Genomic DNA, 27,228 nt, shown 5'->3' on the forward strand with positions numbered 1-27,228 from the left:
TTCTGAAAATCATTTACAGTCGGACCACGTCGGACAAGCAATTTCAAGTCCCCGAGAGACAGAAATCGGACCATCTGGACTTCTCTACCTTCTTCCGACGTCCCTGGCACCCACTCCGACCCACTCCGACTATACGTGGTTTTCTGAATTGATGGTCTATCGATCTGCAAGCGGCTGTAAGCCAATCTTCTTCACTCACCTCTGAATCAGTTTCTCCTCGTCCACATCATGCCTAGGCTTGACAATGAAAGACGTAAAATTCCAAGCATGGGTCTCAGAGTCACAGGAGAAGACAGAGCTGATGATGGAGGCGAGAGCCTGAATCTCGGATTGTCTGCGCTGGCTGTTCACCACTCTTTCATCCGGCGATTCCGGAACATCCCAATGCTCTTACAACCCGTCGCAAAGTGCATGCCGCGGTAACGCTTTTTGGCCCCGTGCGCTTGCTCCAGTCCGGCCTGCCAGTGTCAATGCTAGTGGAGCTCATCACTCTCATTGCCGCGTTGTAAGTCATTCACCCTTCACGCCTATCATATTTGTGATAGACTCGGCTCATAGTTTTTGGCCTGGAGTCAAGAAGCTTAGTTGTACAGCTACACAGATCCCTCGTGCGTACTACTTCAAGGACGCCAACTCCGCTGTCATCATGGACTTGACCTAGGCATCCAATGGCGCTGCCGGCGGACCCTGCTATTCTGTCGGTGTCGTCGAATCCCCTGTAACCACTATGGGTGCTACGAACTGATTGACTGTCGTGGGGAGTTCCTTAGCGGATAGGGCTCCAAAACTTAGGAACTTTGATTTTGATTGTCACCATTACCGCACACATTCGCTCCCTAGTACTACGGACTATCGTAATATCGGACAGCTGAACCGTGTTTCCATTATGTCATTGATTCTTTGGAACGCTAGCGAGTGAGGGATAGCTGACAACGCTGAGAATGGAGAATGGAGATACAGCGAATGGGAGTGAATCCGTCCTGGTGATATACAAGTACCATACGTCCTCTGACAAATGATGATAGTTACGTTGCCAGCAGTCGACGCTGATTAGAGAAGCGGGACTGGAGATATTGGCGGTTATTAAGGCTAAGAAATGTGGAGGAGTCTGTTCAACACGGAGAATATATTCAAGTGATGGAGGGGCTCACGATCCAAGTAAGGAGTTAGAATATACTATGAAGACCGTGAGTTGATGCCCATAAGGCGTAGTCAGTTTGATTGCAATGCCCATATATGCCATGTTTTTCCCGCTTCTAGCATTCAAAGCGACGAACTGAATAAGGCTTTCGCATTGATATCACTTAACAGCAGTAGAGAACTGTTCCCCTACGGTGAAGAAGTCGACACAAGTAAGAACACTGTTCTTGGATGTCAGTGTCGCTAGGGCTGAACAGATATACCAAGGCTATGACCTTGTTAATATCCCGGTACCGACAGCCTGAGTCAGTATGGCCGTAACAACTGATCTATGTGACAAGTGGATGAGCCAATCAATCCGATCCTCCCTTCGGATGTCTGTGTAACGCACTTGGAAGCCACCAAGGGTGTTTGTCTTGATTTTGACAGTGCATGGACCAGTGCCGCAGCAATTCCAACGTCGGTCACTGCAACACTTCCAGCCGCTATACCTGCTGTTGTCTGGAGTCAAGGAGATCAACGACGACTAAATGAATAGTTCTGCCTATATTAAATGGCACTAACAGCATCGATCTGCCAACCCGAAAGTTCGGCGGAGAAGGATGGGTTGATGAAACTGATGATATTCAGAAAGACAATGAAGAGGGTGGGTTTGTCACTTACCACCGTACAACGAACACTGATCAAATGCAGCCAAATTCAGTGAGGGGATTACTGTACTGATGATACCCCTTACCCATCGATGACGCTGCATCATCGAGAAGAAGATCACTCTTGTCAGTAGCAGTGTACGTTACTGCTGTGAGTACATTACCTTGCCCAACCACTACGGGCATCAGCTATAGAATGAAGTCAGAGCAGTCCGTGAGGTTCGCAGGACAGATGGCTCGACCAGCAAGAGTGCACTCATCTTGTGACCCACTATTTTCCATGTTGGGGAGAGATGAGGGAGTTTGTGATCATTGAGCATGACAGGATGCTTGAAGGACATATAATATCTCACGTTTCCATATTCTTGAGATGAACGAGCTAGGAGTGCTGCATGTTACATCACCATACGGACAGAGATGAAATAGGGTTTACCACTCCACAAGAATCGCTGACATATTCTGAGAGTGGTGGGTACGGTTATATTCCATAATAGAATAGACGTGAGTCAGAGAATTCACCATAGGTATGACTGATGCCTGTGGGGACCGTGATTATCATTTCTTAACATGAACATATCCCATACCACGAGGCTCCTGGAGATGGCCCAGGGCACGTCATGAGCACACACACACTCTGCTAGTTTTGAGCAAAAACTCACCAGATTGCGGACAGAAGGCCTAATATGTTCCCGTTGCATTTCGTCGCGAGATAGTAGTATAGTGCATGCGTTATCAGACAGAGTGTCAATGTTTCCGACTGCAACGAGAGAGTGAGGCAAGATCACTTCGGTGTGATGACTGGGCTAAATACTAACCATGAATACCGCGATAACCTCGCATGATCACAGATATCACACTGAGACTTCGGGAGGTATCAACAACATACCAGGTATTTCCTGCGGACTTTGTCCTGTTTGTATGTCATAAAATACCTGATGGCTTGGCCGCATGTAACGCCATATAACCTATATTACCCATTCAGCTCACAATAGTAAATAGACGGAGGAATCTGATATTTACGCCGCAGAAACCGTCCAGCCAATGAACATGGCTCCCAGAGAAGAATCAAATAATCCCATTTCGAACGAGCACCCCTAGGAGATGAACAGACATGATACGGGAGGCTGCCGCTTTATACTCTTCAAACCAGGAACGCGGGAAAGGCTGTTCGTGAAATCTATCTCAATCATGATATCAGTGTAAACTGGCACTCAATTTGCATAGCTATTGCCCAGCAAATCAATCAGGCTTGCACCCAGTACCTGATTGCAACAGACTTAAGAAGATACAATACGCGAACGGTTGTACTACTTGCAATTGTAGGTGGACCGGACCCAGGGATCTCCCAGGCTCCTGGAACAATCTGTTCTGTCTGCGTTAACGTTGAGAGAAGATAGGCGAAGAAATATAGATGTACATAACGTGAACACGGGACTTTCTTCACGTCCGACGGGATGTCGTCGGATCTCCTCTCAACTGCTCTCGACTTCCGTAACCCGGACGTAACTCCTGTCGTACCGTGTCAACTCCGAGCTTACGATCCCGGACGCAAGCTTACCTCGTAGCGTAAACTTTTTTGATCCTCATACCCGCAACGCGAAGCATATCCTCCATGCTCTGAAATGTATGCTCAAAAGCTGGTACCGGCAGCGTTTTCGTTACTTAGCACCCTTGCACAACTTGCGCCCTGACGACTGGGTACACACCATTGCACAAGGTGATAAGCAGGACGTTCGTCGAGTGGTCCTCTGACCAGCAGTCGCACAGGTGCGCGGGGATGTACGGCGGCAGCGGCACGGGGACGTAGCGCCGTTCCCGGCGGCGAGCGAGTGATTCCTTTGCGCGAGGGCCGGAGGTGGAAATACCGCCGCACCTAGTTTCATGGAATGTATCTGGGTCTTCTGCGCAGTGACCTCAACACGCTCGCCGGACGTGGCTCGGGCGCGCGGGCTAGTATCTCGCACAGACCGATTTCTGCTGAGAGGGGCACACCCTGTATTTCTGCGCTTGCATGGACTGTGTTCATGACGGCCTCCACTGGGTTCTCCAGGAGCAACTTCAGGCTGTTTTATAACTCGAGTAAGCCAATTGAAAGGGTGGAGGTCCGGGGGTGCATACCATGGAGGCAACCGCCAGCCGCCGCGCTTCGTACATCGCAGGCGGGGGGATGTACGAGATTTCGTCAATGGGATGAGATTCCGACATGGTCAGGGAGGACTCTGGCAGTTGTTGCCTGGCTAGCTTGGCCTTGAACACGTCAATTGCGCTGGTCAGGGTATCGAGGAGGCTAGATATCTCTGACATCTCTGAGATTGAATACATTATGCCTCCAGAACACAGGTTTTGTTAGTGAGTGTAGGGAGTGGTTAGCATTCCAAGCCTGAGGAGTTGTCTGTATGTGGCGACAGTGACCTATAAGCATGCCACTCTAAGTGCCGCATGAAAAGCCGGTGTGCCTTCTGATCCTTTGCAAGGATAGACCAGTCTAAAGACGCCCAGGGGTAGAGCCTTCTCGGAGACTCGGACAAGGTAACACGGCATGCTAGGGTCCTAGTTCAGCGCATCTGGGTCAGAGAGCCGAGGAGAAAGGCAGTTGATACCCGCAAACCCTATATATGCAGTGTATCGGAGAGCAGATGACGCACCACGACGCATTTCTGTGCAGAATCACAGAAAATTTGCTCACTGTTCTATCTTGCACCAGTATTGACTTATGCCAAGGATTAACGGAGGGCCCTGATCCGGAAACCCGCTCCATGACGGCGCCGAGACTTACCATTAACTGTTGTACTGTTTGAGCACTTTTCTGAGGTGTATGCAGGGACGGGCTTGTGCCGTGCGAGATGAATCATGGAGGGTGACAGAGCTCGCTTTCGCCGAGAATCTCTCACTTAGCATCCAGCGGCTTCGTGTCGAGGATCTCCACTATGATCCTTCGTCCATGAAGGATCACGACGCGGAATGTCATCGTACTTCACATCTGCCATTCCCGTACGTGCTTGGTCAGCCCATATTCTTCGAGTCTATCACAAAGGTGATCGGAGTGAAGGGTGGATAACTTACAGTACGGCGATTACAGCCATTATCTCCCCCGTTTGGTCGGATTAGAAGAGGCGTTGTTCCCGGAATCTGGGAGCATAGCGCACCGAGCGGGAACAGCGTTAGCGCGGGAATTGCTGGACAAAAGAGTGGTGAATAGAAACGGCAAGTTCATAAAACGTGCACAGAGTATTTGCGATCCGGGATCCCATTCACGGTTGGGCGGGCGTATCTCGCATCGGTTAATCGTATTTCGTGTCAGTATATGCGCTGGACGCGTGCAGAAGAGATGTGATCAAAATATCTCAACCTGCAAATTAGATCTACACATCTGACGGGGTACCGCCCAACACTGGCATACTCTCAACTGACTTCCACTTCCGTGACCTGAACGTAACTCCTGCCATGGCGTGTTGGGCAACTCCTGGGCTCATAGGCGCGTGCTTACCTTGTAGCATTGACTTTCTTGATCTTCATGCCAGCGCGACTAAGCATATCTTCCATGCTCGAATAAGTGCGCTCGAAAGCTAGGAAATGATACGCTCGTCTCAGTGCATCTGACAGTAACTGAAGACGTACCATTGCACAGGGCGATAAGGAAGACGTTGGTAGTATAGGCTTCCATCCAATTATCGCCGAAGCCACTTGGAATATAGGGAGGTGGCGGCGCAGGGCGGTATTGACCCTCCCCTTGAAGCGCGGCGAGCGAGTCCTTGGCGTTCGGACCTTCCGATGACAGCGTCGCTGGTGAAAGCAATGGGTCGATGATAAGTAAAGTGCTCTGCGATAAACAGATGTCAAGCGAAAAGTCTGGACAGCTCCAACATATATGATACCTTGCCGTCGAGGAGGCATTCCCTGATCTGCCTCAGGATTTTCGCGCTATCTTCAGAGTTCCAGTCGTGGAGCACTGCAATACCGGCAATAAAGGAGGGTGCTACGAGCAATATGAGACGAGACGGACCTTTCTGAAGAACGAAGACATAGCTGCCTGTTCCCTGGCGCCTGTTGGGCTCAAAGAAATTCTGAGACTCGAACGTGACGCGATCCGATAGACCTTTCGAAATTATGTACTTTTCCGCTGATTCTCGGACGGCCGGTATGTCCTGTACCACGAAGCACTTGATCTCTGGATGACTAACGGTACGGCGGACCCCATGGATCAGGCGGGGTTTCGACTAGGTAACAACCCAAGACCTACGCCGCGGCCAATGAGCACGCTAGAGTACCCTGTCCACCTCCGACATCCACTACAGCGTCCTTGCCCTTGACATATTCAACCCAGGGGAAATCGTGCAGGACCGCATTATCGGAGCAAACTCCCAACCCACCCATCCTGAGAGCGGTGAGGTTCCCATAAATAAGCGTGCATCAAATCATACCTACCCTAGCGCGAACTTCCGAGCCTCATCTGGGTACTTCGCAGTCCAGCTTTCGGCCCCGAGGAAAGGCAGGTCAGTGTCATAAGCAAGGTTCCAAGCGGTGTGCGTAACATCCGTGGCCATTCGGAAAGACTCGTCGGGGTGCGTGAGCGCCTCTGGCAGCTTGCCGAAAGTTCTGTACTGCCAGTCATACCTACAAATTTCACCCCCATCAGAATCCCCACGTTATGGCAATGCCGAAACGCGGCCTCACATGTATCTGACCACGCAGTAGGAGGGCGTGTCCTTCTTCAATGCGTGGCTCCGCCGGGTGTTGGCAAAGTAGCCCGGCTTCGTCTCGCGAAACCATCCTCGGTAGGCGAGGAAGCGCAGGACGCCATCTGCGTGCAAGTGAGCTGTGGGTTGAGTAGCCCCGAACGTACCGTACCTAGCTTCATAGGATGCATCTTGGCCTTCTCAGCGACCACCGCGACGCATTCGCCCACGTCTCGCTGAGGCGCGCTGTCCAATATCTCACAGAGCCCAATCTCGGCCGACAGGCGCACACCCTGTATTTCCGCGCTCTCTCTGACCGTGTTCGCGGCGGTCTCCACCGGATTCTCGAGGAGCAGCTTCAAGCTGTTCTATATTGATATGAGTAAGGCGGGGAGGACGTTAGGCTCCGGTGTACGCACCAAGGAGGCCAGTGCTAACCGCCGCGCCTCGTACATCGCAGGCGGGGGAAGGTACGAGACATCATCGATGGGATGAGGCCCCGACATGAATAGAGAAGGCTCTGGCAGCCGTTGCCTGGCTAGCTCGGCCTTAAACACGTCGATCGCGCTTGTAAGGGTCTCCAGCAAACTGGAGATCTCGGAGACTGGCGCCATTATGCCTGGGGAACAGGACCGTCTTTGAAAAGGGTTCCTTACCACGAGGAGGGGCGAGCGGTTCTTGGGACTCGGATGCCTCGCGACGATACCGTGAGCTATATGTAGGTCCCTCCAAAGTGCCAAAGAGCAAGTCACGCCATAACCTTGATTGCAAGGTGGTCCCTTGCAAGAATAGAGCAAATAAAGGTTCCAGGGGAGGTAATTGCCATCGGCAGACGCTGTGAACGAGATCTCCTAGATGTGGGGAGTAAATGCAGAACTTGAGCTTCCTGTTATCCAGAATAAGGAGACCATATGTGCATTGGTAGCTTCTTCGGCGTCTGATGAGCATGGTGAGTAGCGTGTACTGAGTCTTGACCTGGATAAGAAGCTCCAGGATTAACACAGTCTGACGTGCCTAACATTCAGTGTTAGCACCACAGACCGGAAAGATTACCTGTGAGAAAGTTGGAATGAATATAGAAGACGCAGGCGGATGTGATGCAGACATCTTAGGGGGAAGGCTGAAAGCCGAACCCTTTCCTGATCTTTGAACGAACCGCTGGACGAAAGAGTAATGAATAGCCAGAGCAAAGAAGGCGAAGCGGAGTATTCATAAACGTGCACGGCGTATACAAAGATTGGCAGCATCTAAATCACAATTGGGTGGACGTATCTTGCATGTGACAATCGTTACTCTTGTCAACATACGCGCTAAACGCGCGCACGAAGAAATAAGCGATCAAATGCATTTAACCTGCAGACTGGATCCACGCATCGGGCGGGGGTGTCGCCGGACATACTTTCAACTGACTTCCACTTCCGTGATCTGAACGAAACTCCTGCCGCGCCATATTAGGTCAGGACAACCCCGCTCGCGGGCGCGTGCGTACCTTATAGCATTGACTTTTCTGATTTTCATACCAGCGCGACTAAGCATATCTTCCAGACTCGAATAAGAGTGCTCGAAAGCTAGGAAACGAAAGGCTCGGTCTCAGTACATCTGACAGTGACTGAAGACGTACCATTGCACAGGGCGATAAGAACGACGTTGGTAGTATAGGCTTCCATCCAATTATCGCCAAAGCCACTTGGAATATACGGAGGAGGCGGTACAGGGCGGTATTTACTCTCTGCGTGAAGTGCTGCGAGCGACACCCTGGCACTGGGACCTTCCGAGGAAATAGTTGCAGGCGAAAGTAACGGGTCGATGATAAGTAACGTGCTCTGCGATATCAGCCTGTCAAGGGAAGTTTTTGATTAATCCAGGTGTATAATACCTTGCCGTCTAGAAGGCATTCCCGGATCTGCCTCAGGATTTTGGCGCCATCTTCAGAATTCCAGTCGTGGAGCACTGCGGTGGAGAGAAGTAAGAGAGGATGGTACGAACGACAGGAGACGCAGCGGACCTTTCTGGAGGATGAAGACATAGCTGCCTGTTCCTTGGCGCCTGTTAGGCTCGAAAAAGTCTTGCGACTCGAATTTGACGCGATCTGATAGACCTTTGGAGCTTATGTACTTTTCCGCGGACTGTCGAACGGCTGGTATGTCCTGCACTACGAAGCTCGTAATCTCTGGATGGCTAATGAAACCGTGGGGACAATGCATCAGCGGGTCTATTGGCCAGGCAACAGCCGAAAACCTACGCTGCGGCCAATGAGCATGCCAAAGTGCCCTGCCCACCTCCGATATCCACAACGGCGTCCCTGTCTTTGGCAAATTCAACCCAGGGAAAATCATTCACGACCCCATTATCGGAGCACGCTCCCAGGCCACCCATGCTAGGAGCGGTCATGAGGAAGTCCAACGGGCGAATGTTCATTAATTTTCATACCCTAGTGCGAACTTCTCAGCGTCCTCTGGATATTTCGCAGTCCAGCTCGCGGGCCCGAAGAAAGGCAGGTCGGTGTCATAAGCAAGGTTCCATGCGGTGTGCGCAACATCCGTGGCCATCCGGAAAGACTCGTCGGGGTGCGTGAGGGCCTCTGGCAGCTTGCCCATAAACCTGTACATCAGATCATAACTTTCTTCTCGTCAGACACACATCACGCCGCCGAAACGCAGGCTGAGCCTCACATGTATCTGACCGCACAGTAGCCGGGAGTGTCCCGCCTCAGCGTCTGGCTCCGGCGGGTGTTCACAAACTGTCCCGGCGCGACTTCGCGCACCCACCCGCGGTGCGCGAGCAAGCGCAGCACGCCCTCTGCGCAAACGTCAGCAGCAGCGCACAGACACCGCGGCGAGCCACCGCACCCAGTTTCAGCGGATGCATCCCGGTCCGCCGCGCGACCTCCGCGACGCTCGCGCCCCCGCCGCCGGCCAACAGCTCTGGCAGCCCGATCTCCGCCGCCAGGCGCACGCCCTGGATCTCCGCGCTCTCCCTGATCGTGTTCACGGCGGCCTCCACCGGGTTCTCCAGGAGCAGCTTCAGGCTGTTCTGCGATGCGGGTGAGCGCTGGGAGCAGCGCGCGCGAGTCTTGCCAGTCGACGTACCAGGGAGGCGATGGCGAGCCGCCGCGCTTCGTACATCGCAGGCGGGGGTACGTACGAGGCGTCATCGATGGCGTGAGGCTCCGACATGAGCAGGGAAGGCTCTGGCAGGCCTTGCTGGACTAGCTCGGCCCTGAACACGTCAATCGCGCTGGTTAGGGTGCCCAGCAGGCTGGCGATTTCTGAGGCTGATGCCATTTTGCTTGAGGAAAACAACGCCGCGAGCAGGGGGCCTATGACTTTGGAGGACTCTCTGCGCTCTGCGATGAGGTGGGCTATAAGTAGGCCGCACGCGGGAAGCAAGGGAGCGGTGACCTTCGTGGCCTTCTCATTCTCGCAAGAATAGAGTGATACGAAGATGCCCACGAAGAAGCGTCTCGGGGGTTTGGAGGCAGCGGCATGACACACCATGGCTGCTCGTTCAGCGCCTCCGGCGAGGGCGAGGAGGCGAGGATGCGAGGTAATTGGCTCTGGGCAGCGCCTGCAGAAGACGATTACGATGCGCTAGGGTCAGCAATCTATCAGAACAGGTGAAGCGTCACCATACATGCGCGTCCGTAGAATTAGAACTAACACCTTGCTTACACTGGACCCTTGCACGAAGTTTGACTGCGGCTAAAAGCCCCAGGATGGAACAGTAATCCAGAAGCATGGGCAGCCGGTCCGCCGCGCCTTGCGGATGTGCTGAACAACCCACTTGGCTTCCTAGCGCCGCGTCCTGGTGCACCCACCGCGAGCCCAAGGGGCAGGCTCGCAGGCACCCAAAAGGCCACCCCACACGTCCGGGACGGCACCTGCGCCGCGTCGGCGTACATGCTGATCAGCGGCTTACCGTGACGAGCAGGAGGAGGAGGAGGGTGTCCACATGCGCGCGGGGGCGTGGGCGGGGACGCCCGTGCGATAGGCTGTCGTGCGCGCGGCCCATCACGAACGCAGCGCAAAGGGAGAGCGGCCAGGCGCCAGGGACGGCCTGTCGCGCCGCTCTGTTGAAGGGCGGTTAGGCGCCTGTGGGCGAGGAGAGTCCCGATGCGGCGCGTGGATGGTCGATAACGTGGCAGCAGACAGGAGCAGAGTGCGACACCCTGGCTCGAAGGACATGGAGTGCAGCTGTACAGGATATTGCAGATCCTGACGGTCCGCCCTCTCGAACTCCGTTGTGAACGCTCACCTACATGTTTACCTCCCTCCGTCCCCTTCCCCACCGCATCACCCTCCCCGCGCAAGTCCGTCCACGCGTAGGATCTCTCCCGCGCTGTCTCATCCAGGCGCTCCCGCGCTGTTCTGCCCGACATACTTACATGGCGTAGGCGGAGAGGAGCGGAGAGCGTGAGCCGCGGAAAGCTGCAAAAAGAACTTGGAGGTTCCTTGTTTCTCTCTCCGCCGCTCTTTCGTCCAGTGATCCTGCGCGCGACTGTTAAAATTACTGAACGTAAGAGCGGGATAGAGGAAGGGACTGGCGTTCGGATGTGTATATGTTTTGTGCAGGTAGAGATCGAGCGAGCTGGGATGTAGCTACACGGTCGGTACATGCGCTAGCGGGGATATGGAAACGGTGAAATAAATCAGGACGTCCTTAGCACATAAGATGTGGAATGCAGTGGTATATCCTATGTCGCAGATTCTGGGCGCTGCTACTTCCGCTACACCATCACTGACTGGTAACATGAATTAATCCACACGACCCTCTGCAATTCGATGAACACTCACCCCGAGTCCTCCCCCCCCCCACCCTCCACCCGTTCGCCCCTGTCCGCCCACACCAGGCCAAACAAAGCTGAGTCGCAGCTCACGCGCTCGCGCCCTGCTTCTGCCCGACGTACTTCGCGTTGACGGCGAGGAAGTGGTACGCGAGCACGGTGAGCATCGCGCACGCGCCGAGCGAGTTCGCGAGGCCGTACAGGGTCTCGTGGCTGATCATCTCTTCGCGCTCTTTCTGTTCGACCTGTGTGTCGCATCCCGGTGAGCTTTGGGTGGGGAAGGAGGGCAGGTGCGGGACGTACGTGGGTGGTGGTGATGGTGGTGGTGGTAGTGGTGGTACAGATACAGCGCAGCCGTGACGTAGCACTTCGCTTCTGGCTTCGCCGGAGAACCCCGGAATCGGTGTCCGTCATTTATTCCTCCTCTGCACAACTCCTCTAGTCCTCTACTTACTCTACGGTACTCTACCTCCCGCGTATTTATCAAGATGCGGCCCTCGATTGTGGTTAGGAGCGAGATGCCCGGTCGTGAGTCGTCGCTGTCTTTGTTGAGTTGACGAAGAGAGTGAAGGGCTGATTGGTTTGTTTGGCGGGTGTAGCTAAGACCTACGTGAGTCCTAGTCTAGTGGTATCGAGGAAGAACAAGAGGAGCTGATGTCGTGTGCTGCTCTTAGAACCCCTGGTGGGGCGACCTGAGCGGGATCCAGCGGCAGAAGGGCATCACGCAGTACTGTACGTCCCGTCCCTCTCGCCCCGCCCACACCGGAAGTTAACTTGCTGCTGGGGCGACAGCGCTGTCGCCGTTCAAGCAGCGCGCGGCGAAGCACCTTATCCAGAACTACATCTTCAACGGGTACAGGCGGCTCGCGGAGCAGGTGCCGTACTGGATTGTGCCGTTTGCCATTGGTGAGCATGCGCTCTGCTCTGGGTGACAAGTTCTCGCTGATATTGGAACTCGTAGGCTACGGGACGTACACGTGGGCGAAGCGGTACGACGAGTGGCTGAACAGCAAGGCGGGGCATCTGGCGACTGGCGGCGGAGGCCACTGAGTGTTGCTGCTATATGCTATTTTTCGTGGATAGATGGACGCTAATAGAAGCTTCCTGTTTGTCTTGTCTTGTAATGCGAATTCGCTCATCGGCTATTTGCGTACGGACCGGGACATGTTATGCACTGCAAGAGTGCGGGCGTATTGGCGGAGACGTAGGATGTATATAGAGTTGCATCGCACGCTCGGCAAGAGCAATGGCTACGGGCCAAGCGATGGGCGTATACCCGAGTAGACAGCCTATGCGTCCCTTGCCGTCGTCCCTCCCGTCGTCGACGCCCGTTCTATATCGGTCGAGCCCGACGATGTGACGGGCGTGACCGTGACCGTGGTTGCAGGCTTGCGTTCGCTCACGTCGACTCGGACACGGCGGACTTGTGGTCAGAATCAGCAGATCCAAATACGAATCGACGGCCGAATCGAGCACGCATCTGCTTCCGCTGCCGGCCAAGCAAGCACAACCACCAGCCAGCACCCAGCCCGACAGCCCAATCTCGTCATCGGTTGATCGTTTTCCTGCTGCCCTCGCCCTCGGTAAGTCCCCGCGCCACCCCGCGTCCCGCCCTGACCATGTCCCCCAGCGCCGCCGCATGCCCCCATGAACCCCAACGCCGCCCCCAACGCCTTCTCCTACCCCGGCGCCGGCGGCATTAACCCCGCCCTCCTCGCATCCATGCACGGCGGTGGCGGCGCCGCCCCCGCCCCCGCCCCCGCCCCCGCCGTCCAGCAGCCGGGCAACAAGTTCCCCTACGGTGGCGGCCTCGGCGGCATCAGCCTCAACCCCCAGATGTTCCAGCCCGGCGCCGGCCCCGCCGCGGGCCTCATGAGCTTCACGCCCCAGCAGTACCAGCAGCTCGCCCAGATGAAGGCCATGGGCATGCGCGCGCCGGGCAACGTCAACATGAACCCGAACATGAACGCGATGCAGCCCCACCAGCAGCAGCAGCAGTCGTTCCCGCCGGGCTTCGCGATGGGCCAGCCGCAGCCGCACGACGCCCAGCCCCCGTTCTTCAACGAGCGCAGGCCGTCCTCGAGCGCGTCGCACTCGTCCGCGCACATGCCGCAGGTACGCGTTCACCCATCCATCCCATTCACTTTGCTCAGCTCTGTATCTACAACGACGCAGAATATGAACCCCAACATGTCCATGTCCATGCCCCCGCCCGCCTCCGTGCCCCCGCGCCCGCCGACCGCCGCCCCGCCCTCGCGCCCGCCCACGCAGTCGCCGTACCACGGCGTCAAGCGCAAGCTCCCCGGCGCGGGCGCGGAGAGCCCGCGCCTCGGGATGGGGCACCCGGGGCAAGGCGCGAGCGTGAATGGCGCGCCGCAGACGCCGCGCGTGGGGTCGGCCGGCCCTGGTCCTGGTACGCCTGCGAATGCGAGTGGTGGGGTGGGCATGGGCATGAATATGAATATGAATATGGTGCCGGGTGCTGGTGGCGTAGCGGGAGGGCTCCCTGGAGAGATTAAGCGCCAGCCCTCGGGCGCGCCCGACGGGATGTTCGCGCAGAAGAACGCGTCCGGGCCCGCAGGGACGAGCGCCCCCGCGCCGCGCCCCGCAGCGAACCCGCCGCCCGCGCTCCCGCGCCCCGTCTCGCTCAACCCCGCGACCACGCGCGTGACCGTCGTCCCCCTCGCCGGGTCCGACGCCACCATCCCCGCGCTCTCCCAAGCCGAAATCGAGAAAGTCAAGGAGTGGATGCAGGTGGATAAGGAGTATGAGGAACGGCTGCGCGGGATGAAGGGAAGGATGGAGCTGGAGGTGCGCGAGGGGTGGGTGAATGGCGTGAGGGAGGTGGGCGGTGTGAATGGGAGTGTGGGCCGGGCGGCGTGGTGGGAGAAGGATGGTGCGCCCGGGGCGGGCGGGAGGAGAAGGGAGAAGTTTGGGATTACGTACCCCAAGAGTGGGAAGGAGGGGCGGAGGAAGGTCGGGAGGCGGGAGGGGATGAAGCTGTGAGTGGTTTCTTCTTGTTCTTGTTTTGGGTTTGGTTGCGGTTGGGTGTGTGGTGGGACGGAGTGCTTATATGCGCGTGCAGGCCGCGCAAGATCGACCCGCGAGACGCGGACCGCCCGGAGCAGCTCGTGCCCATCCGCCTCGAGTTCGACGTCGAGCACCACAAAATGCGGGACACGTTCGTCTGGAACCTCAACGGTACGTCCCTCCCCTTCCCCTTCCCTCCCCTCCCTCTCCTCCGATTCCACCAATACTAAAAACACACGTACGCAGACCCGGTCGTGACCCCGGAGCTCTTCGCGCAGTCCGTCGTGGACGACTATGCCCTCCCGCAGGCGTACCACGGCGTCATCACCAAGTCCATCCAGGAACAGCTGAGCGACTACCAGGCGCACGCCGCCGGCGCAGAGGCGGCGGAGGCGCTGCGCGGCCGCCTGGACGGAGAGGAGGCCGCGTGGTGGGAGAGCTGGCGGAAGCGCCTGCGCACTAGGGGGGGATTCGTGAGGAAGGGCAAGAGGAAGGAGGAGGGCGAGGGCGAGGGGGATGTGGGACGGGCGTATAAACTGGACGAGCTGGAGGTGGGGGAGGAGGGGGCCAGGGAGGAGATGAGGATTGTTATCAAGGTGAGCTGGAAGTGTTGTGTTGTGTGCGTGAGGGGCGGGCCTGATTGTGATTGGTAGCTGGATATTATTGTGGGGAGTATCAAGCTCGATGACCAGATTGAGTGGGATCTCAATAATGAGAATGCGTCCCCTGAGCACTTTGCGGAGGTGTATGGGAAGGAGCTGGGGCTTGCTGGGGAGTTCATGTGAGTTTTATTCTGTCTACCAGCTTTTCCAACGAGTCGATCCGACTGTTACTTCTGCAGCACGGCCATCGCCCATTCCATTCGTGAACAAATTCAGACATTCCAGAAATCGCTCTTCCTCGTCGGCCACCCCTCCGACGGCTCCGCCGTGCAGGACGACGACCTGCGCATGACCTTCCTCCCGCCGCTCGCCTCCGCCGCGCGCGCGCTCGACCAAGTGCCCGCCTTCACGCCCACGCTCAACTACCTCGACGACAGCGAGATCGAGAAGAGCGAGCGCGAGCGCGAGAAGGAGGCGACGCGCCGGCGCAAGCGCAACACGCGCGGGCGGCGCGGCGTCGCGCTGCCCGACCGCGAGCCGCTGCGCACGTACCGCACGCCCGCGCTCGGGTTCCCCGAGGTCGACGCGGCGACGCTCGCGGCCGCGGCGATGGCGAACGTGCCGACGAGGCGCGCGGCCGCGGCCGCGGCGTCGCTGACGATTGCGAATATGGTCGCGTCGGAGAACGGGACGATCGTCGCGACGCCGCAGATGCCGGTTAGTTTGCTGCCGTCGGCGGCGGGGAGGGAGGCGAAGGAGAAGAAGGCAAGGGGCTTGTTCAAGCCGCCCGAGCTGCCGCCGGCTGCGTTCAGACCACGCGCGAAGGTGAAGGCGCCCACGGAGTCGACGGCGATGGATACGTCGCTCCTGCCGCCGCCATTGGAGAATGATCCGCCGGTATCTACTGCGGGCTCGGGCCCGCCGGATAGCAGGATGTCGGTGAAGCCTGGGAAGGTAAAGACTGCCCGCGAGCTGGAGAGGGAGGCGAAGGAGAAGGAGTATGCGGACGGGCAGCATCCCAATTTCATTGATGGCGTCTGGCATTGCTCGAACTGCGGCTGTCCTGAGAGTATCGCTGTCGGCAGGAGGAAGGGGCCGCTGGGTGACAAGACGCAGTGCGGGCAGTGTGGTGAGTGTTCATGCTTCTTTGTTGGGGGTTTGCTGATAATGTTGTTGCGCTCTAGGTAAATTCTGGCACCGGCATAGACGACCCCGGCCGGTCGATTACAATAGCAGCGCGGAGTACCATCGCAACCTGATGGAAGAGGCGGAGCGAGCCAAAGTGATGGCACGCAAGAAAGGAGGAGCGGCAGCACTACGCGCGATGAGTACCGCCACTGAGCAAGATCCACCGCCTAGCGCCGGGCCCTCTGGTTCCAGCTCGCGACCTTCCAGGCCGAACTCCGTCGCGAGAACGGGTGGTCGAGCGCAGTTGTGGGTAGAAGTGCCCCCTCCGCAGACGCCTGTTACTGCCGGGGAAGGGGAGGATGACAGCAAGGACGCGATATCGCCGATATCGAGCGGAAGCTCGAGTGCATCGGAGTCGCCGCTCGCTCATAGGATCCGGCCCAATGGAGTCAATCATTCCAACCAATCGTCAACACCCGCGCCCAGACCGACGTCGACTGCAGATGCGCAGGGTTCTGTCGTCTCGTCTCAACCGCCCTCGGCGCACCCGAAGCCTCCCTCTTCAAACCATAATAATGTTTCGGTGAGTCTGTTGAGATATAGTAGGCCAGGCAATAATTTATTGTATCCTAGACGGAACCGCCTGAGTGGCTCTCCGCTGCCATGCAAGCGATGCGGGAGCGATATCCTCAGGATCGCTTCGAGACTATCCTCAAAAAACTGAATCCAAATGCGTCACCGGAATGGCGCATCAAGTGTCTGGACTGTCCGGGCAAGGTATGTGGGTCGCTATACTGCTGCTGTCTGCGTCTGACCATCGCCTTAGCTGTATACCCCTGGCCCGGGTGAAACCCTCTCAAATTACGAAGTCCATCTGAAGAATAGACAGCATCGACAACGGGTGACTAACCGCGTGAACGAGTCGTCTACATCATAGATGTCGGACGTTGTATATCCGTTAGTACAAGCCTGTGTGATATTTTCCGCTGTCTCGTTATTACTATCAGCTGCTGTTGTTTGCATTGTTCGGGCTGTGACCGCTGTCATTGTATTGTTATTCGGATGTATATCTACAGCCTTATTGCATCGTATTGTTGGATAAAATTAGCACCCTATCCTCGTCGTGATCCTACTAGGCCACACCTTCGAGCTTACCCGGGTCGTCAAAGTGTGGCACGCTAGTCTCGTTCCCAGACCTCATAGAGAGCACTGGGAGTGATCTGGGAAGGAGAGTACAAAGTATCGCGCTGAGCTCCGCGGCTTCAACTCCGCGGTTGTATCCTAGCTTCCCTCGAAACTTCGAAGTTCGGATATGCTTCTGCTACTACAGCTGCTATTCGGCAACTTTGATATCTAACGCCTACCAGCACATATGTATTCCGTCGCCAGTGGTCAAACGGTGTACCTGCAGACGTCTCTCTTCGCGGCTGGTCGTCATCCATCGGATATACAGGTATTCGACAATAAGTGGTAGGCCTAGGTCATAACCATCCTCTTATACGTCCACACTCCAGAGCTCAAAAGACAGGTCTACAGTTACACCCTGCACTAGCCTAGGTGATGGTGATGGGAATCTGTTTGATCCTCGTCCTCCCAAATGTCAAACCGAAGTACATTGTAGGGCCACTCTGCTGCCCGAGGTTCCCTGCCTCTGGATCCAGGCTATCTCTAAGCTGCTCTATTCTTACAAGAGGTCATAAGACAGACGAACCATGCTTTATCTTGCTCTCCAAAGCTCGGCCCGAACATAGAAGGCTCTACTTATAGCTCAAGATATCGCGAGGTAGAGGAATGCTCGTCAGAAAAGATCCGGGTGACTGGTACCTGCTCATACCAGCAGGGCAATCGGAAGCACTATGCAGTCACCCGGGAGAGTCGCCCTCGTGTTCGTTAAAGACCGAGCTCAGACTCAAGGAAGAGACAAATTCTCCCTTCCGAGTCCCTCTCGGGACAGCCAGCTATTCCATCGCACAGGAACTAAAACTCCCCACTAGCAGGGATAATGACATCAGTTTCAGAGATCTCTTGCCTTTTGGGTACTCTCACAAGCGCGATCGAGGTGTTCAAGGCCGAGCTAGCGAGACAACGTCTGCCGGAGCCGTCTCTTTGTACGTCTAAGCCTCATCCCATCGACGACCTCTCGTACATTCCGCCGCCTGCAATGTATGAGGCGAGGCGGATAGCGATCGCTAGCTTAGTCAGTATACGAGTGTTCAGTCGTCCTTGCCTTACATCTTTTACCCCACCGTAGAACAACTTGAAACTGCTCCTGGAGAATCCGGTTGAGGCCATTGTAAACACCGTCCGGGAAAGCGGGGAAATACAGGGCATGCGCCTCACTGCAGATATTGGCTTACATGAAGTATTAGATGATGTTCCTGATCCAGAGGTGGGCGAAAGCATCGAAGTTATTGCGAACAAGACGAAGATTCATCCAATGAAACTCGGTAGGGCAGCCCTTCTCATGGACATGCACTATTATTAACTACGTTAACATAGAGGGCGTCTTGCGTTTCCTCGCTTACCGAGGATGGTTTCGTGAAACCAAACCAGGATACTTCGCAAACAATCGCCGGAGCCACACATTGAAGATGGACACTCCGGGGTATCGCATCGTGAAATACCTGTAAGTTAGTCCTTTATGCGTCTTCGCGATAGGTCTCATCAGATCCGAAGCGGCAACTTAACATTCAAGAACATGGGGAAGTTACCAGAAGCCCTGACCCACCCCGACGCATCGTTTCGAATGGCCACCGATGTTGCGCATACTGCGTTCAATCTTGCTTACAATACCGATTTGCCTTTCTTCGGGTCCGAGAGTTGGACTGCCCAACACCCGGATGAGGCTCAGAAATTCGCGCTCGGGTATGAGCTCCTCTATCTACCCTTTACATTATCCTCATGGTCCCCTATAGGATGGGCGGTTTGGGAGTTTGCTCCGACAATGGAGTAGTACACGATTTCCCCTGGGTTGAATATACCAAGGACGCCGTCGTAGATATCGGAGGCGGGCAAGGCACCTTAGCTTGTTCTTTGGCGGCGGCGTAGGCTTTCCATCAGGATTTGGCCTGGTGAATATGCAAGCTCATCCTGAGTCCCGTTGTCCTTTCAGTCATGGAGAAATCAATAATTTCATTGTTCAAGACCTACCAGTTACTCGAGAGCCGGCGGAGAAATACATAGCATCCAAAGGTCTATCAGCTCGGGTCAGGTTCGAGGCACAGAATTTCTTTGAGCCAAACAGGCGCCAGGGATCGGGCAGCTATGTTTTCGTTATCCAGAAAGGTCTGCTGTATCTCCTATTTCCTCAGCGTATCCCTTCATTACTTCATACCGCAGTGCTTCATGACTGGAACTCCGAAGACGGCGCCAAAATCCTGAGGCAGGTTCGGGAGTGCCTTTTGGACGGCAAGGTATTATATGCGCTGGAGTTCTCCAGGAGTCTCTTCTGACAGATATTTATGACAGAGCAAGCTACTGATCATTGACCCCTTGCTTTCGCCCGCCACATTGTCTCGGGAAGGACTCAGTGCCAACGAGTCGCTTGCCATGCTCCAAGGAAAGAATCACTACGACCCCGTACCACCACCACCGTTCATACCAAGAGACTTTGGTGACAATTGGATGAACGCCCACTCCACCAACGTCGTTCTCATTGCCTTATGCAACGGTACGTTTGTAGTGCTTAGTGAGTGCGCTTTGAGCATACCTGAGGTCTTCTGTTACCAGCTTTTGAGCACACATACAAGAGTATGAGTGATATGCTTACACTTGCTGGTCTGAAAATCAAGAAAGTCAATGCTACACGGTGAGCATCCGCCCGTGACTCTAGGAGTTTCTCGGGCTTAGTACGAGGCGGAAGGGGTTATGTCCAGGTCACAGAAGTCGAGGTCAATTGACAGCGTATTATTCCTCCCTAGACATGTAGACCCGCATCCAGAGTTAACTGTGTGCCGCAGTCGAGGGGGCGTATACAAAGATTGTCCCTCTATTCCTTGAGGTAGCGGCCGCGGAGCCTAAATAACCTTTTCCACTTCCTCCAGCCTAGTCAACGTGTGATAAGGACTCTCCCTAATATAGCGCGAGGTCTATCCCCTGTCCAGAATGGATCATGACAGCTGTCTGCTTACGCTCTGGTGAGTAATCTCAGTAATATTCTTAGTATATATAAGCCTGGTGGAGAGTCCAGACTACTCACGTACCAAATTCCGACAAGCAATCATCTCCTGACCTCGAAGTGAACTTCAGGAAGGTACGTACTGCTTTATGGTTTCTATGTTTCTCATCTCTCGCGTCTTTCGAGGCAGTGTCTCTGATGTCCGCACTAAATCCAACACGCAATCCGATATTCGCGTTTGATTAGTGCCACTCCCATAGCTTGTCCTTCAACATATTGACTATGGGCGTGTGGATATCTGCATCCAGAAAGCGATTTGAAGACATCGGATGACTGATGACATTTAATGAATCCCGTATTCTGATTCAGAAGCACGGAGTGCGGCGTAATGCGATGATCTTTGACTTGGATATAAGGTGTGCCGTTCCTTTAATAAGACTACCTCTCAAGCCATATAGGCGGCATCCGGCATCCCTGCTGCCCAAACCGATATCATTTCCACTCTACCTGCAATGTCTTCCACCTCAGAAATCTCCAGCCTTCTGGAGACCCTGACAGCCTCCATCGAGGTGTTTAAGGCTGAATTAGTGAGGCAACAGCTTCCGGAGCCCTCTTTGCGTACGTCCAAGCCTCATCCAATAGATGATCCCTCGTACATCCCGTCACCTGCGATGTATGAGGCGCGTAGGCTAGCGGTCGGTAGCTTGGTAAGTAATGGCTTGGTTCCATCACAGTTACCCTGACTCAGGCTTGTAACGCAGAATTGCTTGAAGCTTATCATTGAGAATCCGGCGGAGGCTGCGCTGAGCATTCATGCGGACATCGAAGAAGTCCAGGGTTTGCGCGTGTCTACTCAGGTCGACTTACATCAGGTACTGGAAAGTGCGGCCGATCCGGACTCGGGCGAAAGCATTGAAACCATCGCAATCAAGACAAAGATACATCCTCTCAAACTAGGTAAGGTCGCTCCGTCGGCGGACGTCCGCGCCAGCTGAATGATGACTTACATTACTGCAGGGGCTGTCTTGCGTTTCCTCGCCTACCGAGGATGGTATCGTGAACCTAGGCCGGGTCATTTCGCGAACAGTCGTCGCAGCCACGCACTGAAGAAAGACAGCCCCGGATATCACGTTGTACATAACCTGTAAGATAAAGGCCGCCTTACTGGGCTTGTGATGTCTGACAAGTCGAAAGGTGTGACCTTGGTTATAAGTACACAGCGAAGTTGCCCGAGGCCCTGACTCACCCCGACGAATCCTTCCGCATGGCTTTGGATGTCACGCATACTGCATTCAACCTTGCATACGACACCGACCTACCTTTCTTTGGACCCGAGAGCTGGACCTCTAAGTATCCAGCTGATGCACAGACATTCGCGCTTGGGTACGTATTCGAAGTGCCATCCGTCACAGCCTCCTGACTCCTCGCTAGGATGGGTGGCATGGGAGCTGGCTCTAACAATGGAGTTGCCTACGATTTTCCTTGGGTTGACATTGCTAAGGACAAGGACGCCGTTGTGGATGTCGGAGGAGGACAAGGCACCTTGTGTTGCACATTGGCTGCAGCGTATGTGTCTCAGTTCCACAACCGTATCCCAGATGAATAATTGATATTGCTCGTACCTCCAGCCATCCAGAACTGAAGAACTTTATAGTCCAAGACATTCCAGCCCTTCAAGGGCCTGCGGATAAGTACATAGCATCCCAAGGTCTCTCTGATCGGGTCAAGTTCGAGGTGCAAGATTTCTTCCAGCCCAACAGACGCCAGGGCACAGGTAGCTACGTCTTCGTCATACAGAAAGGTCATCGTCAATAGTGCCATTCCCCAGGGTCTCTGTCTCATCTTTGTATACGGCAGTTCTCCATGATTGGTCGGATGAAGATGGCGCCAAGATCCTGAGACAGATTCGAGAATGTCTCCTCGATGGCAAGGTATTGAAATGCACCAATGTCTGTGCCTACATCTCCCTAATATACTTCACAGAGCTCTCTGGTCATAATTGACCCGGTGCTGTCCCCTGCCACAATTTCTTCTGAAGCTCCCAGTGCCAAAGAGTCTCTCGCGGCGCTTCAGGGCAAGGATCGCTATGAGCCCGTCCAGCCCCCACCCCTGCTTCCGCACGACTTCGGTGACAACTGGATGATCGCGCATACAGTTAACATAGCTCTTCTCGGCCTATGCAACGGTGGGCTCAGCGGTGGTCAAGCCATGACGTCTCCCACTGATTTTTCCTCAAGCATTCGAGCGTACCTATGCAAGTATGGACAATATGCTCACTCTCGCTGGCTTGAGCATCAAGAAAGTGAACGCTACAAGGTAAGTCTGCAGCGCACACTCCGAGAGATGCCTAATACTCATCTCATATGAAGGGGTTACGTGCAGTTAACAGAGGTCGAGGTCAGTTGAAGAGCTCCAGGTTCCTCTGCATAGGAGGTAGATACTTCGATATGCTTCAAAGGGTATGTATAGGTCGAATAGACAATTTTACAGTGATAAATACATGTGTGCTAGTCCAAGATCCTTGTTGGTATCTGAGTATTAATGCAACATAATGTAAATGCAACTACAAGTCACTATATGACAAAGACGATGCAAGAAATGAGCGGATTTGCACTGGCTGCGTGAGGGTGAAGGGGTGTGCAGAAAGCGGTAAACGCCCAAAAATCGTCCATAGTGGCTGAAAGGTCCATGATGCTGCTTGTATGCTGTCATGTATGCAAGCTCCGTCCTACACGAATAGCGCTGTGTCGATGTCTTGCCCAAAGTCAAGGACCACAATCTTCTGGTCATGCGACGTGCTACCGAAAGCATTCCTCGTCAGCTCGATCGCCCCCACTTGGTATGGAAACAGAAACATTACGCACCTCACGATCCTGCTCACATCAAACTTGACGTCGAATATATGGCTGACATGGCTGTTCCTAAACTCGCGCAGCATCCGCCCCGTGCGCAAGTCCCACACCTTCACGGTGCGGTCGTAGCTCGCGCTGACGAGGCGACCGCTCTGGGGGTCGAACGAGAGAGCGCGTACGAGCAGGTCGTGGCCGACGAGCGTGCGCAGGCACTCGCCCGTCGTCGCGGACCACACCTTGATTTTGCAGTCGTTCGAGCCGGAGACGATCAAGTCGTCCTGTTCGTATGAAAGAGTTGTGCGTGAGCATCATGGTATGGCGCGGAAGAGAAAGTCAAGACACTAACCTTGAACTCGATACACGCGAGACCCCGATCGTGGCCCTCGAAGGTCCGGAGGCGTTCCCCGGAGAGAATATCCCAGAGCATCATCTTCCCATCTCCACTGGCGCTGACGACCTTCCCCGCCTGCAGCCCAACGGCGTTCACAGGCCCTTCATGTCCGCGGAACGTAGTGTGCAACGACAGTGTCTCCCGATTCCACACGCGGATCAGAGCATCCTTCGAACTAGGCATCCAGGTCCAGTCTCAGCGCAAACACCCCGCTGGAAGGCAAAAGCCACTCACCAGCTCACAATCCACTCGCCATCAATCCTCAGATCCAACACGCCCCCCGTATGTCCCCTCAACACCGCCTTGACCTCCGCCCTCACCTCGCCATGGGCCAGGCCAGACGCGGCACTCGCCCGCTTCCCTACACCCGCGCCCGCGCTTGACCACAAATCCCACACGCACACCGAGCAGTCGCTGCTCCCGCTGACCATGAACCCCTTGCGCATCCCCGCCTTTTCCTCCTCGTCCGAGAGCGCCCCGACGTCCCAGTCCTTGTCGAACTTGAGGCAGAGCACGCTCCCGGCGTGCCCGCGGAACGTGCCCAGCAGCTTCCCCGTGCGCAGCGACCACACCTTGATCGAACGGTCGCGTGAGCCTGTGATAATCCGTGACGAGTCGAATTCCAGACAGTACACACTAACACCCAGTCAGCCTAGGCGCATAGAAGAAAATGAGAGACTCACCTGTCCGTGTGCCCCGATATCCGCGTCACCCGCGGCTCCCCGCTCGTCCACTTCTTCTCCAGCTCCAGCCGCGCCCTGTACAGCGCTCTCCAATCCAACGACAATGGCGCCAGACTCCCCGGCGTGAGCGTCGCCCCGCTCCAGCTCGGCGCAGACGCAATCGCCGGCACACTCAGCAGCGCCGTCGCCCTCCGCCTCCCCCTTCCCTCTCCCGCACTCACTCTACTCTCTCCGCCAAAGCTTGGTGTTCTGGACACCCACCCGCCTGTGACATTACTGCTCGACCTCGAGATGGCAACGGAGCCGGGGCTCGCGCGACAAACAAAGCGCTGCCCGTCCCACCCGCGCACCCAAGCACGGTCGAGGTCGATCTGCCAGCCGGCCTTCTGGTAGAACAGCTCCTTCCACACGCCGTTGTCCGTCGCGAGCGTGCGCCAGGTGTGCGAGACGCTAAGGCACGCAAGGATCGAGGGGAGGTCGAGGAAGAGGAGGAGGTACAGCGCGATCTCGGGCGGGAGGCGGGAGAGGATGTCTGTGGGGGGCGGTTAGCAGAGTTCGAAGCGGGGCAGGCGATCCCGTGACCAAGGTATCCCCATCGCGACTTCTGATCGAAGAGGGACGGTATGGAAATAAATGCGACAGGGCCTCGCTAGAGACAAAGGAATGGGGCCTGTAACTATACGAGGCTTTACCCCAACCGTGATGGAGCCGATACCGTTACCCCGGCAAGGGAGCTCTCTGAAGGGCATGCCCTGCCGAGGAGGTGAAGAGACGCGGGATGCGATACACGAACCACTGCCAAGATCGATAAGAAAGCCTCACCTATACCAGTCACAGCCAGCGCGTCTATATAGCACGCCTCGTCAATGAGCTCCCCTTCCTCACCATCCAGTGGCGGCAGGTCGCTGTAGTCGAAGGTAGTGACAGTATACGCCGCTTTTCCTTTCCCCTTCTTCCCCGGGGAACTCAGTGCATCCCATATGCGAGGCAGGAAGCCTTTTGCGGAGCGCGAGGGTGATATGCGATCGAAGCGACTCCTGGCTGACGGCGAGGTGAAGAAAGAGCAGCTCTTGTCGTGCTCGTGCCCATAGCCGTAGACATCAATCTGGTGGTCGTCGCTGGTCATCTGCACCATCGAGGTCGGCCGGCTGATGAGCGAGAAGTCCATGGTCGGTGCGGGCGATGACGGGCGGGTGACAGTGAGGTTCCGCGGCACAGCAGAAAAGGCGCCGTCAACCAAGACGACATCGTCGCGTGCGTCTGTGCTGGGGCTGCGCCGGCCCTCAGGCTCGGCGTTTGGGACGTCTGCGGTGGTGACGAAGGGCGACCCAAGGACGGTGCCGAGGAGGCGAGTGAAGCGGGGGGCGTCGGGCTCGTTGTTGCTGGACGTCGAGCTCGATGCGTACGGCGACGACGACGAGCGCGGGAGGGTGTTCCGCAGAGTCTGCTTCGTTGGCAGCCTTTGCGGCGGCGAGGACGATGAGGGAGAGAGCATGGGCGCAGTGGGGGAAGACAAACAAGCCGTCGAGCACTGCAGTGCTGTGGCCGAAACCACAACAATTGAAGGTCCCGTGACGCAATGATAGGAGGTCGGTAGCAGGTTCCCACGCCTCAGGACTCCAGTCACCCCTCCGTTGTCTTGCCGCGTTCGTCCATACAACTTCCCCTTCCCCTTACACTTTGCTTATGCTCTCTGTCCTATGCAAGACTATACCCGAACGCTCCCATTCCTCCGGTCGTACAGGGGCTTTCTAGGTTCGGTGCGTCAACAGCCACCACCCAATGCTCGGAAAGGGCGTTCGAAACCTGGTCATTCAAACCTCATCTGCTAGCTGTGATCTTGACCGCTGGTCTACAGATAGAATGTACAGCCGCAGGAAGCGAACAATCCTTGGCTCATACATGTGTGGAAATCATTGTCTTACCCATCTGTCTGGGACTGTGAGGAACTCCTACACTGTTCATCCCCAGGCAACGGACTTCAAGCTATTTCCGTGAGTCGCCAAGACGTTTCTGACAGCTTCCCTGCACTTCGTGGAAGGTACTCTGGTCAACTTTGTCTTCATCGCCGCCTTCAATCGTAATATTCGCACAGGTCACCCACGCCTGTTACAAAAGCACTACTATACTCCTGAACGTAAAGCATTCTCTTTGGTACGATCGTTTGTGTCCGAGCTGCCTTTACAATCGGACTTCTGCTGTGTGCACGTTGCGGTGACCCTGGCTCTTCGACACCCCTCTTGTGCAATAGCGACAGGCACCCTCGAACCGCAGCCACATCTCCCAGCTTCTCTTCCCTAGAGGCTCTACTAGAGGTACCAGTGGATCCAGCGCTTTCCTTACCCCACAACATTTCGAGCTCGCTGTGGAGGTGCGACTGGTGCTGCAAGTGACCGGGGTCCCTACCGAGTATTACTGTGGGCGGCTTCATCCACTATCCATCACACTCTGATTCGTTTCATATCTCCTGAGGTCAGCCTGCTATTTCTGTACGGTCAAGCGCTTCGCGATCCTATATCGCGTTGCATGGTCCTGCGACTAGACGGTGTATTCGTCCTGCTAAGCTAACGGATCGTCTGGCCTGAGGTGAATACGCCTCGATGGCTGGCATCTAATCGGTCATGAACCGAAGCAGCGAACGACCGCGTGATGGATCTCGAATATGGTCGAGGGAGATGCAGACTAGGACCCTACCACGAAGGTCTAGGTGACATCTTCGTATACCGTCTGGATACTTCTCGCTTTCCGAAAAATTTCGTGCAGGATTACAAAATAGCTGAAAGACATCCAGCTCGATATGTTGATCCAGTACTCGATCTTGAACTTCCTATCGGGACCACATCCACCGGTGCGGAACATGCGAGAGCGGTCTCGCTGCTTACACAAGGACACATACATCCGCTCAGCACGTTGTCCGCGCGTGTGCGCAGCTACACGTCCTCTACACGAACTACATTGCAATTCGTGGCGTAGCACTTCACACCCAAACAAGCAAGGACAGGGAAAATCGTCGGATGAGAGTGTGAAGGGTGGGCAAACCTACCACTTCCGCACCACTACGATCGTTCATGCCGAAAACATGAGGAGACTAGTACTCCAGATGTCTTTAGCTTCAACTCGGCAGTGGTGCTGTACTTGTGGTGGAGGAGCACTAGTAGCCACTGCTCACATGGTGA

General features: G+C 55.5%; 8 protein-coding genes across 8 annotated transcripts; 4 read left to right on the forward strand and 4 right to left on the reverse strand.

Moving 5' to 3' along the window:
• Positions 1-3,452: 3,452 nt before the first annotated feature.
• Positions 3,453-4,094, reverse strand: GLOTRDRAFT_132667 (uncharacterized protein; the record flags this gene model as incomplete). The annotated part of the gene is made up of 3 exons (XM_007871550.1): positions 3,453-3,691; positions 3,759-3,846; positions 3,909-4,094. 3 exons carry the CDS (start codon positions 4,092-4,094, stop codon positions 3,453-3,455), a joined length of 513 nt encoding a protein of 170 aa, XP_007869741.1.
• A 1,179-nt stretch (positions 4,095-5,273) lies between these two features.
• Positions 5,274-7,080, reverse strand: GLOTRDRAFT_48115 (S-adenosyl-L-methionine-dependent methyltransferase; the record flags this gene model as incomplete). Its single annotated transcript, XM_007871387.1, has 9 exons — positions 5,274-5,356; positions 5,409-5,610; positions 5,666-5,739; positions 5,794-5,966; positions 6,031-6,165; positions 6,216-6,404; positions 6,465-6,561; positions 6,639-6,834; positions 6,886-7,080. The coding sequence occupies 9 exons, from the start codon at positions 7,078-7,080 to the stop codon at positions 5,274-5,276; spliced, it is 1,344 nt and encodes a 447-aa protein (XP_007869578.1).
• A 787-nt stretch (positions 7,081-7,867) lies between these two features.
• On the reverse strand, positions 7,868-11,663 carry GLOTRDRAFT_132669 (S-adenosyl-L-methionine-dependent methyltransferase; the record flags this gene model as incomplete). Its single annotated transcript, XM_007871551.1, has 13 exons — positions 7,868-7,904; positions 7,956-8,034; positions 8,088-8,289; positions 8,343-8,416; positions 8,472-8,644; positions 8,709-8,843; positions 8,897-9,085; positions 9,139-9,265; positions 9,316-9,499; positions 9,556-10,056; positions 10,385-10,535; positions 11,343-11,494; positions 11,553-11,663. 13 exons carry the CDS (start codon positions 11,661-11,663, stop codon positions 7,868-7,870), a joined length of 2,115 nt encoding a protein of 704 aa, XP_007869742.1.
• GLOTRDRAFT_112327 (uncharacterized protein) lies at positions 11,654-12,529 on the forward strand. The gene is made up of 5 exons (XM_007871552.1): positions 11,654-11,777; positions 11,849-11,859; positions 11,924-11,981; positions 12,042-12,155; positions 12,211-12,529. Exons 1-5 carry the CDS (start codon positions 11,738-11,740, stop codon positions 12,297-12,299), a joined length of 312 nt encoding a protein of 103 aa, XP_007869743.1. The 5' UTR covers positions 11,654-11,737; the 3' UTR covers positions 12,300-12,529.
• Positions 12,530-12,896: 367 nt separating this feature from the next.
• Positions 12,897-17,118, forward strand: GLOTRDRAFT_123015 (SNF5-domain-containing protein; the record flags this gene model as incomplete). The annotated part of the gene is made up of 9 exons (XM_007871553.1): positions 12,897-13,364; positions 13,425-14,251; positions 14,335-14,450; positions 14,526-14,875; positions 14,933-15,060; positions 15,121-16,010; positions 16,066-16,592; positions 16,643-16,786; positions 16,836-17,118. 9 exons carry the CDS (start codon positions 12,897-12,899, stop codon positions 16,944-16,946), a joined length of 3,561 nt encoding a protein of 1,186 aa, XP_007869744.1. The 3' UTR covers positions 16,947-17,118.
• Positions 17,119-18,011: 893 nt separating this feature from the next.
• Positions 18,012-19,821, forward strand: GLOTRDRAFT_132672 (S-adenosyl-L-methionine-dependent methyltransferase; the record flags this gene model as incomplete). The annotated part of the gene is made up of 9 exons (XM_007871554.1): positions 18,012-18,206; positions 18,261-18,456; positions 18,509-18,635; positions 18,686-18,874; positions 18,925-19,053; positions 19,122-19,294; positions 19,349-19,422; positions 19,478-19,679; positions 19,739-19,821. The coding sequence occupies 9 exons, from the start codon at positions 18,012-18,014 to the stop codon at positions 19,819-19,821; spliced, it is 1,368 nt and encodes a 455-aa protein (XP_007869745.1).
• An 817-nt stretch (positions 19,822-20,638) lies between these two features.
• GLOTRDRAFT_132673 (S-adenosyl-L-methionine-dependent methyltransferase) lies at positions 20,639-22,532 on the forward strand (the record flags this gene model as incomplete). The annotated part of the gene is made up of 10 exons (XM_007871555.1): positions 20,639-20,833; positions 20,888-21,083; positions 21,144-21,270; positions 21,321-21,509; positions 21,558-21,692; positions 21,755-21,927; positions 21,984-22,057; positions 22,110-22,311; positions 22,364-22,442; positions 22,496-22,532. 10 exons carry the CDS (start codon positions 20,639-20,641, stop codon positions 22,530-22,532), a joined length of 1,407 nt encoding a protein of 468 aa, XP_007869746.1.
• A 43-nt stretch (positions 22,533-22,575) lies between these two features.
• Positions 22,576-25,547, reverse strand: GLOTRDRAFT_140812 (WD40 repeat-like protein; the record flags this gene model as incomplete). The annotated part of the gene is made up of 6 exons (XM_007871556.1): positions 22,576-22,924; positions 22,991-23,256; positions 23,325-23,544; positions 23,604-24,005; positions 24,053-24,584; positions 24,875-25,547. 6 exons carry the CDS (start codon positions 25,545-25,547, stop codon positions 22,855-22,857), a joined length of 2,163 nt encoding a protein of 720 aa, XP_007869747.1. The 3' UTR covers positions 22,576-22,854.
• Positions 25,548-27,228: the final 1,681 nt, after the last annotated feature.

Source organism: Gloeophyllum trabeum, assembly GCF_000344685.1.
Source record: "Gloeophyllum trabeum ATCC 11539 unplaced genomic scaffold GLOTRscaffold_00014, whole genome shotgun sequence".
NCBI classification, from domain to species: domain Eukaryota; kingdom Fungi; phylum Basidiomycota; class Agaricomycetes; order Gloeophyllales; family Gloeophyllaceae; genus Gloeophyllum; species Gloeophyllum trabeum.

What these genes read in the sequence shown, in the direction of transcription:
- GLOTRDRAFT_112327 (XM_007871552.1), top strand. Translation starts at nt 11,738, where the DNA reads ATGCGGCCCTCGATTGTGGTTAGGAGCGAGATGCCCGGTC. An exon ending in GAAGGGCATCACGCAGTACT is followed by an intron (nt 11,982 to 12,041) that starts GTACGTCCCGTC and finishes CTGGGGCGACAG; the next exon opens with CGCTGTCGCCGTTCAAGCAG. An exon ending in GATTGTGCCGTTTGCCATTG is followed by an intron (nt 12,156 to 12,210) that starts GTGAGCATGCGC and finishes TGGAACTCGTAG; the next exon opens with GCTACGGGACGTACACGTGG.